This window comes from Xylocopa sonorina, chromosome 2, assembly GCF_050948175.1.
Source record: "Xylocopa sonorina isolate GNS202 chromosome 2, iyXylSono1_principal, whole genome shotgun sequence".
NCBI classification, from domain to species: domain Eukaryota; kingdom Metazoa; phylum Arthropoda; class Insecta; order Hymenoptera; family Apidae; genus Xylocopa; species Xylocopa sonorina.
The window spans coordinates 11,939,858-11,953,286 of record NC_135194.1 but is presented as its reverse complement, the minus strand read 5'-3'; the positions used below and the strand labels follow the sequence as shown (position 1 = coordinate 11,953,286).

The 13,429-nt window shown below is 49.4% G+C and overlaps 2 protein-coding genes across 9 annotated transcripts in view; one reads left to right on the top strand and one right to left on the bottom strand.

The window, feature by feature from the left end:
• Positions 1-3,319, top strand: part of LOC143432904 (protein pangolin, isoforms A/H/I/S) — a 212,554-nt gene extending 209,235 nt beyond the window's left edge. For 3 of the 8 annotated variants that reach the window (XM_076909880.1, XM_076909879.1, XM_076909878.1), the window contains exon 10: positions 1,279-3,319. In XM_076909880.1, coding sequence (XP_076765995.1) covers positions 1,279-1,735 — 457 coding nt within the window. In that variant the 3' untranslated portion in view covers positions 1,736-3,319. The remainder of the gene's footprint in view (positions 1-1,278) is intronic. The other 5 variants (XM_076909883.1, XM_076909884.1, XM_076909882.1 and 2 more) reach the window with 3 other exon arrangements.
• Positions 3,320-7,896: 4,577 nt separating this feature from the next.
• Positions 7,897-13,320, bottom strand: LOC143433047 (uncharacterized). Its single transcript, XM_076910153.1, has one exon. It carries the CDS (start codon positions 13,318-13,320, stop codon positions 7,897-7,899), a length of 5,424 nt encoding a protein of 1,807 aa, XP_076766268.1.
• Positions 13,321-13,429: the final 109 nt, after the last annotated feature.

Here is a 13,429-nt window from a genome sequence, read left to right as displayed (position 1 = left end):
TGAGAGCCAATGGCAGAGCGATAAATGTCTCGACTGCGATGCAGTTAGCACACGAGGTCGGTCGGGCTCACTTTTCGGGAACTTTGCAGTAGTAAATACAATACTAATAGAATAGATGTCCTTTTCGTTTCGCGTTTATCCGCCAAATTGATTTCTGCAACAGCAAAACGTCTCACGCGGTTAATAATACAACACGATCGGTTATCGTCTCTCTTTTTTCTTTCTGTTCGTTTCGTTTCTCGTTTCCCTTGATTTTCTTCGTGGTGAAACGGACGTGGGAAAAGCAAGAAAAAAAAAACAAGTTCACCGATCGATCGAGAAAGAGAGAAAGAGAGCGTGCCATTTCGTTGATAAAAGTTCCAAGTTCCACGTAACATCGATCACACATTCATACACGCGAGCACTTTCGCGGGTTCTTCGACAAACGAGAAAAGGAAAACGGAGAGAAAGATTGTCCTGCGATCTTGTTTCTTTTCGCAGCGAGATCCCGTGATCGATTTCCGAACGGCGCGTTAACACGATAACGGCGTTTTATACTGCTCGGGACACGTAGTTCTCGCCTTGCGGATTGATACTACGTCCACTCTTACCAATGAAACTCCACCCGCCCACCCTTGTGCCCATTTGGCATTTCAATTCTTTTTGTTGAGACTTTCGTTTTTCACGTATACGTTTATTACACCACAGTTATTTGCTTGTTACCGTCTGAACTTTTTGAGCATGGCATTTGCAGCGAGTGATTCCGTGTCGAACAATAAAATACCAGCCGCTTGCCGCGCAGAGATCTCGTTGGTACCGTACAAGGAGCCGTACGATTAGCAAACCTATTCGAACCTACGTCATAACTTTTACAATCGCACGATACGATCGATCCTGAGCTCCATTGCTAATCGTACGGCTTATCGCACGGTAAATCGCAACGAGCAAGGAGCATTGTACACCCCGAATCTCGAAAAGCGAGGCGGACCACGAAACTCCCGATTCTCGAGATGTCTGCGCGGTCGGCCATGTTACGACCACGAGTGACCGCATGTTCTTTTAGTTGGTATAATAATACTGGATGTAACCTTCCGCAGGAGGCTTCGAACGTCACACCCCTACAACCTAGCCTGCTTTGGACCACCAGTCCACTACGTTAATTATAGTGAAAACCCTTTTGAAACGAGAAAGAACGACGTTCGGGGCCCATCCTGTTCTACGTAACCACACGTAATATCACCCACCCCTAAGTATCCCCGGGGCAACCCAGGACTAATCTCTGTCCGCTTGTTTTCGCAGACGTAAGAAGAAATGTATCAGATACATGGGGGAGGGAGGAGACGGCGACGGCGAAGCGGACGGCGAAGGCGACGACGATCACTCGGAGGACAACCTCGGCAGCGTGGGGGAGGCAGGCACTCCCGAGGACGACGAGTCCCTGAGCAGTCCCGGGGGTCTGTCCGCGTTGTCTAGTCTGGCCAGCCCGTCGCTGGTGTTACCGTCGCCCTCGAGCCTGGCCAGCCCGTGTCCCTGCCCGCTGACGCCCCCGGTACCGCCACCGCCACTGTCGATACCCACCAGCCAGCCGCACAACCAGCCGCTGCAACAGCCGCCGCCCCATCGTAACCCAGTGGGCACCAATCCCCACGACATCAACAATCCCCTTAGCGTGAACCAACTGACCGGACAGTGTATAAAGAGTGAAGTGGTGTCGCCGCCGTCGGGCACGTCCAACCCGGCGATCAGTGTCACGTAGCCCCGGCCGGAACCACGTGACAGGGCCGTTGTTGCTGCGATCTGCGTAGCCAACAGCTGGACCCGTGTACGTGTTGAACAGACGAGGTGCTGGACGATCATATTTGTCGCAATCTGGGTGAGCAACGACGCGGACCAGACGGCTGACCGTTGCCTCTTGTTCGTCCCGTTCCTCTTCGGGTGGATCCTCGCAGAATGTATACCTAGGCGGAGAGGGTTGCTGGTTGGCGGTGTTCAAGAGGAAACGCTCCGCGGTGGGAGTTTGGAACTGGACTGGAGGACGGACGCGGCACTGGAGTCGTGGAAGCGTAGTCCGAACGTAGTCGGCGGGTTGGAAGAGGAGGATCGCCCTCGACGACGGGGGTGGTTTCAAGATTGGCGGCGGAGGGTGAAGCTGAGGAGATTAGGTGGATCCTCGGGTAATCGTGTCCAGCCTCGAGATGTTCGTTCGCCGGTACGGACCCAGTGCCCACGGTCGATGGTGTTAGGGCCATTTGGGAACTGGGACGACGATAGGGACGTTGTATACGCGTGTAACGAAAGAGTGAACGAACAAAGATGGACAATGCGAACAAACGAATGAAAATGAGGAAAGCAGAGATGAAAATACGATGCAGAAATACTCAGGACCAAGTGTCTGGCTGTAGTCACCCACGCGAGAGAGAGAGAGAGAGAGACAGAGAGAGAATGGGAGAGCAAAGTTGCCATTTAGCATGTTGGAGAATGTTAGAGAGGTGTGAATGAGATAAGATCGCGTGAACGTATGAATGCGAAAGAGAGAGAATGGGAATTGAGTGAAAAGCGTCTACAGGGTGGCGAGATAAAAGTGCGCGTGACTCAGCTTGTAGTCCTTGTTACGTTGTGATGCCAATGACTGAGAGGTCATGTTCCTGTGCCAGGTACTATATTCTATAAAGTAATTATACACCGCAGACGTATAACTAAAGGTAAAACGAGAAAGCAAGAAAGAACGAACGAGAAGATTAAGAACGAATGTTTTATGTGTACGCAAGATAGTGTGAACGAACGACGAAGCGAACGACGAAGAATGAAAGTGAAGAGCAAGAGGATTACCAAGGTACGTCTGAACGCGAGAGAGTGCGAGACAGTTTCTCGTCATTCATTTTATTCGACCTCACAGTGTCAAAATACCTATTCTTCTGTATGTAATTTGTTATTTTTTTAAAAGTCTATACACACACACATTGTGCGGATTGATTAGCGTGTAAGGTCTCTTTTCTTTTCTTTTTTTTTTTTATCCGTGAATCCAGTCGCTTTTTAAGGCCCCTCTTTTTTTTGTATAACCTTCGCCATTACGCCGCCATTTTGTTTCTACTTCGACCGCCAGTTCGTACAATTTTTGGCGAGACTCGCGAGACAGCACAACGCGATTGGCACCAGTCCTTATTACTCTTCTCCTTTTAATCGAGACCCATTACAGAAATGGATCTCCAATAATAACGAGTCATCTAAACGAAATCTCAGGAATCTTTACCAGGACTTAACGATCGAATGACAACTCCTTCGTGAACGATCCGTATTTCTTCTCTTAACCCGTTCCCCTCACAGCGACATCAAAATTGATGAACGACTCGAGAAATTTACAGAAAGTGGATCAACTTGATCGTGGAACGACTTGCATAGAAATAAAAGAATAGATCAAGGATCAAACAAGCGTGTAGAGTACACGCCATCCCGCGCTTTCGAGCTTATAACCGGGAGACGGTTCTGGCGGCGAACGCGCGATCCAGAGCTTCCATTAGAACGTGTCCAAGGGTGGTTCTGTGTGCTCTACCACCCCTCGTCCCTCCTTCCTTCACCAGGATCGTTCGCTATCGAGACCTTGCCGAGAGAAGACAATTACACCACGCACGCGTTGCATTATTTATCGAGCGTTCTCCCGATCGAGCGACAATCACGTTCTCTTCTATTGTGTATCAGTTTTTCTTACTCTTCTGTGCACCGTGACTTTCTTTTCTACTTTTTTTTTTGGCTCACTAAATTGCAATAATCTTCTTAATTTCGTAGTTCGGTCTTTACAAGTGTTTAGAACTCTAGCGATCCACGATCCACGAACGCTGTGCTTCTTAAGCCTCCCATTGCAATTACGTGTTGTCTTTGTCTTCTGATTAAGCGGCAGTGTACCATTGTTGTTTGAATAGCGAAATGATTAAAACGAGGAGGAAAAATATTTCAGCCAATCGTGCGATTTTATGTTTTTTCTCTTATTATTTTTTTTTTTTTCTTGTAATTGCGTTTTTTTATGTTCTCTTCGAAACCTTGTTACTGTGGAATAGTCGTGCGAAGCAAATCGAAGATTGTACGTCTCTACGCCCATCGCTACGATACGTTTGTGTATTTTTATGTTCATTTTGTTTTCATCGTAAAATGTCTTTGAACAGCGCGAGCAAAGGGGCTGATCGTCTCGTAATTCTGTAGGGAATTTTATTTTTCCCTTTGATTTCGTTGCTGTTTCTTTAATGACAAGTTCATCTGCATTTAATTCTTGCATTAATTGCAACTTACGTGTAATTAGAAATGATCAATGATTTTTCCTTTTAATTCAGCTGTACGATCGACACATTTTATTTTCATTCGATCAGTTGTGTCAAGTGTTTCCACGGAATTATTCGTACGAGAAGCCCTTTTAGAATACGTATAACAACTTATTTCTGTTTATTGTTAAACGTCCACTCCGTGGCGATTGAAATTTTGGTCCTATTGCATGAATCCACGGTGCAATCTCCCCTGAACCCCCTTAGGAAACTCAGCGCGAAATGAAACGAAGCTACGGGTCAATCAGAGGGGATATTTCACCTGTTACACCTTGGAACTGTCCAATACCGTTTTTGTTTCTCGCGCGTATTCATTAGCGGAGCAGCTCTTGTGTACATAGGGTAGGGATACGTTTGTTTTAAGGTGCATTTGTTGCGTCGAATGGGAAAGTGCAATGGAGGACTGTGACAAAGAAGAAGAAGAAGAAGAAGATGAAGCAGAGGAACAAGAAGAATATGTAGAAGACGAAGAAGAATAGAAAAAGAGATGCGTTATGCCGCGATGTGGATGTCACGCGTGCGTGTCCACGAGGAAATTAGAAGAAAAAGAGAGGGGATGAGAGTGTGTATGTGTGTAAGTGTATGCGTGTGCGCGAAACGAAAAGAAGCATAGAAGAAGCAATTTTTTCTTTCTCTTTTTTTTCCATTTTTTTCATTTCTCTTGTTTTTTTTTCAAACGCGTTTCATTTCCCGTCTCCACGCGTTTCTTCTCGATAACCCGACTGAAGCGACCACGACGTCTGTACAGCGTGAACGTAAGATAAACCTTGTAATACATGCGTCGACCGAACACTTGAAACTCGAACGTGCCATAACGACATCATGCCAATATTATCGATAATGCAATATTTTTTACGATTACGATCCGTTTCGAAACCGGAGCTTCTGTCAGTCGTGTCTGAACGCTTCGCTGGTCCGCGTTCACCACGGCGGTCTTGCGTCTCTTAGTTCTTTTGCCGCGTTTTTAACCTCGGCCACCGGTTCTTCTCTCCCTTCGGTCGTGCCTCGTCCGCTCTCGATCGGTTGCATCTGCACGCGATCCACCACTTTCTGTCGTCGCCGTCACGAACACGGAGGCTCTTCGAGAGTCCACTATCCGCGGCTGGTGTGCGTCGAGTTAACCCTCTCGCAGAATACAGAGTCGAGAAGAAGCGTTTTTTCATATTTTATTATACCTCTGTGTTTCGACAGGTGCAAAAATAACGAATACTATTAATGCTGAATAATTAGTTATAAATAAGATTAAAAAACACCCTATTTGGTCTCTTCGAGGGGTCCGCGAGAGGGTTGATTGAAATCCCAAATACACAGAATTCGTTAACTTTAGTTGGCTAATAGGTTGCATCGAGCATAAACTTGAAAATTGTCTCGAGGAGGATCAGTAACAATGTTGAGTGGGTACAAAAACCGGGCGACCGGATCTGGTACATCGCGAAACACCATGGAGAACGGTTCGATCGAGAGCGCGCGCGGTGCCGCAAAGGAGGCAAGTACGGGCAAGGACGACCAGCGGTTCACGGAACGAGCGCGAAAGATAGAAAATGGGAAGGCGAAGGAGAGCGAGAGCGAGAACGCGTAAAAGGAGAGGACCTACCGATTGTACTGACAGACGTTAGCCACAAAGAAGAAAAGACTCGTAAATGCCGTGCGATGTATTATTCCGTGTATGTTGCTAGCGTGCGTGAGTGCGTGCATGGGACATGATGACTGCATGTGCATGGTAGCCGAGTTGCGGGGGCAGAGATCGCAGGAACGGCGATGCTCGATTTCCACGCGACAGACAAAAAGCATTTAAACGCATTTCCTCGCTCGTCGCGCGAACACACAGAATCACCGCGCTCGCATCGGTAGGATACGGGCAGCAAAAAAACTGTCCACGAAGAGATCGTCCTGACTCGCGACACCGGCTACACCTCTCGACGGTTCGCTCGTCGATTCTGTATACGGTTTTTCTCTGGTGATACTATAGATCCTTCGGAATGGTCCCTGCCGTGAACGCGCGCTGTGATCCGAGACCAGTTTCGTTCGTGGTAAAACGACGACGAACCCTGACGGGGGATAGCGTGTCCGGGAGTCGGGTCGACGATTTTTGTCGGTGTATCGTTGTTGGGCTCTCGCGTTCGTCAGGATTCTGCTCGTGAAACTCGGCGTTAATTCACTTTGGAAGGAACGAGACGACGTCGCGAGGGTCCTTCGTGGTCCCCACGAGTGGTCAGGGACGGTGAAGCTGTTCCCACGTCGGTTTTTACTCGAAAAAGTGTAGTAACAGTTTCGTTCGCTGCTGCGACTGGGACGTGGGCTCGTCGACGGGCGAAGCAGCTGGACGTGGCGGAGCAGCTTCCGGGATCCGCTTGAAACACGGCCTACAGACCGCGTGGGACGTCATGCGAGGTGTCGCTCGGGAAACGCCCTGACCGTGGCCGTAGGGTGGACCCTGTTTTTCTTCCTGTCAGAGAAGGGAGGAAAGACTTCGGCCCGGTTGGGCTCGTCTCGCTTCAAGGAGTGCTTGTAACATATTGTAAAGTATCACCGACAGTTTTCAGCTGCGTTGTACAGTGTTTTCTAAGTATCTAGTTTATATAGCGTGTAATTGAAGAGGATACATTGTATTTACACTAAATAAGTGATCTGTATCAAATTCATTCTCGTATAGCCTGTACTCCTACTCATTGTAGATGCTAAAAGTGATTTGTGTCATAAAGAAACCTATAAATAAAATTAGCAATTTGAGAATGTTGTCGACCGCGTGGATTCATTGTCTGTTTCACCTCTGCTTGCCTGTTCTTTGCGGTGAAATCAATATCGGCCGTTCGAGGACTTCCCTACGATGGGGGATCTTCGTCGATGAAGTACTGTGCAGAGCTGAGGCGGTCTCTTTTCCTTTTCTCTATGCGTGCATTCGCTGGTACTGTTAGTTCCGTAGTAAGTTATTGTACAAGGGGTCACAGACAGAGAAATGAACCGACATCCGTGGGTCCGATCGCAGGGCGTCACTTATTACCGTCGATTACGAAGGAAGCCGGGAAATGGTGCTTCAGTGTCTCAGAGTATCTTCTTGCTTCCCCTGCGTACCGTTTCACATGTCATCTCTGCAGCACCGCACAGTATCTTCAGCGGAGAAGAGATCATTCTCCGATGATTTCGAACGGCTCGTTTGATTCTCGGTTGGAGAAGGGTGTCTGATACGTAACAGGGTACACTTTTGCTACGATTGTAGAGAGAGTCTATCGATTCTATTATCTTGGCGTCGCGAAGTCGCGGCGCCCAAAATTTCTAGACCGACGCCTGTCGAGCCGCGACGAAACATAGTTTCCGATTATATTGTAGAACAAGTACGTGGGATACCGGGAGAGAGTAAGCGAAGAATGGAATGAAAGTTGAATAAAAAGTACTAGTCTTCTGAGAACGCTTGTTTTTTCTTGAACAACTACGACCCACCTCATCATCGTTCTACGCTCATTCGTTCATCTCTTCACTGCAAGTACGCGCAGATGCTGGAACTTCGTTGCGATCACTAGCGATACAAATTTCTCTTCATTGAAATACCAAAATATAAAGACAGACACTCTGACAACGAAGAATCGCGATTTGAACGAATTTCTCATGGTCACTGTATACATTTCGGCGGACAGCCAGTCTTCGCGTCTGAGAAGAAGGACAAACTCAACACATTGACAGCGTTCAAGGTGTACACGTTGGGTGTCTTCAGATTGCAATTGGTCACGAACACCTTGGCCATCTTCATGATACTCTCGCATTTCATCACGCATGCCGCGCCGTCGAAACTGGGCAGTCCTTGGTCGTTCCTCGCGCAAGGATCGAACAAATAGAACTTCCCGTAGTGCTGCATCACGGCAACCGCCATATTGCTCGTGTGAAGGATCCCAGCGCAGTTCGATCGGAAGAACATGGTCAGAGATTCGGACAGATCGAAGGTATGAAGCAATCCAGCCGTGGTATGGTTGTGAATATGTATGGTAGCCCTGAAATCGCCAACGATGAAGACAGTCAGCAACTCGCTTGGCGATAACGTCCTGTTCCCTGGACGAGCAGCCCTCACGCTGTCCGAGTGTAGCAGATCTCCGTATCTCAGGATAGCATCGATCAACTCAGGCGTCCAAGTGGACGGTACGTGAAGAAGTCCCACAACGATCGCTACAGCAGCGATCGCCGTGCTCTGGAAGCCTCTTCTATCCGTGCTCCAAGTTCTATGATGCATATGAAGAGTCCCGCGAAGAACGCTGAGCTCCTCGTCCACCATGTTGTACTCTGTCACCGTCTCCACGTCCAACGTGGTGTTCCTCTTCATGGATGTGACTGGGATCGGTGGTGCCGTGCAATCGAAGTAAGGTCTGAATCCAGCGGGGCATGGAAGAGGTTCTATCATGGCAGTCTTGATGACCACCCTGCTGATCTCGTAGCGTCCGTATTTCTCCTGTTCGTCGATGTTCGCGAACAGAACTTCGTAGAGGGGCTGCAAGCAGGCGAACCACATCACGCAAGAGGTACCGTAAAAATCGGGTAGACCCTGATCGCTTCGTGCGCGAGGATCGTACATGAAGTAGACGCCCATGTCCTTCCAGATGGCCACCGCTCCGCGATCAGTGACTAAAATTCCAGCTCGATTGTTCTCGAAGAACAACGGAACACCCTCTTCGAGTAGAATAGGCGGTGGAGGTGGAGCTCGTACTCTGGTGGGCCTCCTGCTCTTCTTGCCCCTGCCAGCTCTCGCTCGTCTCTTCGTTCCTCGTCCTTTCTTCTTCTTTTTGTCCTCAGGATCTGGCGGTGGAATCGCCACTATTCCTGCCACTGTGCCAGACTCTATGTCGGCCGTTAGGATGTTAACTCCCACGTAGAACACCCTGATGATGTCTTTGGGCTTGATACGGACTATGGTGGGCTTGGCCTTTTGCGTTTCTCTATGGACGTTGGTTCCTATCGCAAGGATCTCGTCCATGGTTCTTTTGGTCCAGGTGACAGGGTTCTTTACCACGGACATACCAAGGGCTACCACGCAATTCGCGGCTCCCTGCTTGTTCCGTAGCAGTTCTGGGAAGATCTCGTCACCTTGGTGGTAGCTACCCCTTAGAATCGCTCGCGCTTCGCCACGAACTCGCCTGTAGGCGTTCAACGGGGGTAAATTCGAGGGGCGAACGGCGGAGCTGGGATCGAATTTCCAAGGTGGAAGCTTGTTCCAGTTGACCACGTCTATGGCAATCATTTCGTAGTCTCCTTCGTCCCCTAGGAAATTCTGGAGATACTCTATCAACGTCTCGATATCGATGAAACGCAAGACTTTCGGGTTCACCGTTGTCTTATCATCTTTGGTGGTCGCCCAGTCAGGGATCAAGGCGTAGTAGTCATTGTTGCACTTCCAGACGGCTATGTTTCTATTCCTGCTAACAGTCAACGCCCCTGAGTTGAATCTGGAAAAGAAGTTGGTAACTCCTGTCTTCAGACCTTGAACTTTCGGCGGTTTCGCGACCAAACTTCCAGCTTCGACGCAATCCTTGATGCTCAGATTAATACGACGCGTAGAAAGGAAGAATTCCGTCATGATTTCGTTGATCCTCGGAATGGCGCCTTCCCCGAGTCTGTCCACGCACTTCGAGTGCAGTTTATCTCCAGTAACTATCACCTCGTCGAGCACAGCTCGCGTCCAGTATCTCGGTTCGTAGACCTTCGCGAAAACGATGGCCATCACCGCGATAGCCGCAGTTTGGTTGTTCCTGTTATCCTTTTCGAACCTGATATCGTCCATGCCAACCGTGCCATCGATGGCCCACACGTTCTCTGTCATCTTAGGAAAATGGTACCACGGATTGTCGCCAGAACTCGGTCTCGTCGGTCGTTCCTCCTCAGCCACCCTCGTCTCGTAAGCGTTGTCCAAATTGACGACGTCGATGACGAACTCTTCACCAGCAGCGACCTGCTGTATTCCAGCAGCCAACGATGGAAGGTCAGTGTACCACAGAACAGCAGCTGCGCCATCTTTCTCTCGAGGCTCTCCCCTGCTGTCCCTTCCTTTCGGATCCATCGTGAAAAATACGTCCCCCTCTTTCCAAATTGGCATCATTATGTTGTCCTGTCTGAATATACCCATTACATTCGTCTCGAAGAACGTTTCCAATTGTGACTCCAACTCGCTCATCTTGCCCGCGCCTGTGTCCTCCTCGAGACCAACGTACATTCGATTCACCCCAACGGCAAAGTCTTCGTTAATTTCACTGGGCAAAAGGTACTCCCTCGGTTCTTCGTCTTCCCCTCCTTCCTCGGCTAGGTTCTCCAGATTGTCCACGGTGATCTTATCGCCTAACTTCAGAATGTCATCGACCACTTCCCTGTACCACAAATGAGGGTTGTACAGCTTGGTCATCGCTAGAGCCGCCAAGGAACTGCCAGCTTGTTGTTTGTCCCTGGTCTGCCTCTTGAACATCACTTCGTTAGCCTGGTTAAAGCTACCCAATAAAATAGCGCCTGTATCGCCCATGTTGGTATAGTTGTGCAGATCAGGCTTCACTGGGATCTGTTTGTCGGCCTCGATCTCTTCCTCAGTCATCTCGGAACCAATGGAAACAACCTTCATATCGTGAATGGAGAACTCATTGCCAGACTCCTCTTGGTCTTGTCCCGCGTTCGCTTCGATTACTCTCGCCAAGACGGACAGGTCCATAGTTCGAATCACGCAGGCAGCGTTCCCTTCGATCTCTTCCTCGTCGGGTGCCCAGGCACCCTGTTTGTTTCGAGGGTTCGGATCGAAGCAGTAGTACACGTTCACCGGGACCATTTCGTCCTTCTCCTTCACTTCCTCTTCGATCTTCCACACGGCCACGCTCAGATTCTTCAAGTCCACGATGCCGTATTGGTGTTCCTCGAAGAATTGCTTCAAGGCTGTAGTTAAGTTTGGGACATCGACGGTGTCAGCTGGCGAAGTCAGGTCGCCAACGATCGTCCCTTCCTCGATGTCGATCTTCACCTTCCTGTTTTTGAAGTAGAGGTTCTTCTTTAAATTAGGCACGAAGAAGTACCTCTGCTCTGTTTCCTCGGTCGCTTCCACCGCAGGGTTGCACCAGTTATAGTACGCGTCTCCTTCTCGAACTACCGTGTCGATGGTATCGCTGGTCCACTTTGGTGGAGGCGTCTCTTTGGCGCTGATTAAAGCCACCACTGGCATAGCCAGTCCTTGAATTCCTCGACTTTCGTCCTCGAAATCTTCATCCTCGTTGGATATGGTTCCCTGGAGAACCCAGGTTTCACCAGGTGTACCTGGCTGGAAATCGTGCCAAACTCTGGTCCCAGGCACGTCGTCCAAGATCGTGATGTGTCTTATGGTAAATCGATCGTTCTTCTTCGTGTGCTCTACGTTCTTCAAGAATAAGGCGGCCAGCGAGTCCGTATTCGGGAATCTGATCACGCAACAGTTTCCCTTTTTGCGAGAAACCGTATCAGCCTTGGCACCCTTCCCACCTTTCTCCTCGCGGATTCTGACGCCAAGCTGGTCACACTGGCGTGGATCGAACATGTAGAAACAGTCATCCTGACTCCAGATCGCTACGGACATAGCCGAGGACTCGATCACCCCCTCAGTGTTGACCAGGAAGAATTCCTCCAATGCTTGCCTCAGATTCAACACCGTTGGAATCTTAGAAGAGATCGTACCAGTGACGGTAATCAAATCTACGTCTATGACCAGCTTTCTTCCCTCCACCTCGATCTTCACGTCGTTCAGGTCAGACGCGGTCATATTCCTCATCATGGGCTTGGCAGACTTCACCTCAGCGTACAAATCATCACCCAGAGCCAGTATCTCGTCCAACTTGGGCCTCAGCCAGGTCTTCACTGGGTGTACCTTCTTCATGGCAATGGCCAGCACGCAATTCGCCACGTTCTGCGCTCCTTTACCCTTGTACATCTCGCTGTGCTCGTGAGTCAACCCATTCAGTATCGCCATTTGCCCTGGTAGCTCTCTGAACGTGGACGGCACGTTCACGTGCATGTCCTCGTAAGCGTATCCGGTGTCGAACTTGTTCTGGTCTACCAGTGGATCAGTTGCGAAATGCTGGTCGATACTGTAGTTCGAAATCGTGATCGAAAGAGGCTCCTTGTGGATCTTGGCCGCCGTGACCGTTTTCATTTTGTCACCCTTTGGCACGGGTTTCGTGCAGTCCATCTTGTTCTCGTCGATATCAACGGGATTGATGGTCCTGAGGACGCTCTTGTCCACGGTTAAGCGACTGCTGCTTGGCATACGATCGATATACCCACGAGCCACTTCCGTTACTTTCAATACAGTCACCTTGTCGATGCAGTATCTAGAATCGTACCTCTGGTCCATACTTTTGAGGAAGTGGTCGCGGATGTCGTTCAGACACTTGAATCTCATGACGCAAGCCACACCATCGGAACGGTGGACACCCTCGTCGTCGCAGGGCGCTGGGTCGAAGAATAGGAATCCGATTTCTGGATGACGCCACATGGCCATCGACGTTCCCTGGGCTGTGATCACCCCAGCGTCGCTGCTCTGAAAGAATTTCTGCAGCCCATCCGCGAAGTCTGGACAGCCCACTGTCTCGCTGAAGAGGTTCCCATAAATACCAGTTTCCTCCACGCAGACCATGACCTTGTACGTGGAAATGTAGAATTCGGGATAGACCAGACTGGCCTTCATGTACTCGTTCTCCTTCACGTGATTCCTCATCATGCTGGTGCGGAACACCTTGTCGCCGTACTCCAGTATTTGGTCCACGTACTCCTTCATCCACTCCTTGGGCTCGAACAAGCGGCCATAGACGATGGCCACGATCGATGCTGGAGCAGCCTGTCGACCACGACTTCTGTACTTGAAATGGGGATCATTCATCGCGAAGGAACCACGGAGGATAGCCGAGTTCGGCGTCAGGACACGAAATCGGTGCCATCGTTTGCCAAAATCGGTCCGTGGAGCTCTCCTCTTCTTAGGAGCGTCGCCCTCGCCGGATGTGCCTGGAGCATCCGCGATATCCACCTTCTTCTCGCCGGCCTTATCCGTCATATCACTTCTGAATGTATTTCGTTGCAGTACTTGAAGAGATTATTGTTTTATGTACTGCAATGTTTGTGATTATTTTAACCATAATTCCTGATTGAAAGTTAAAGAGAGA

Coding starts and splice junctions, on each gene's coding strand:
- LOC143433047 (XM_076910153.1), bottom strand. CDS start 13,320: ATGACGGATAAGGCCGGCGAGAAGAAGGTGGATATCGCGGATGCTCCA.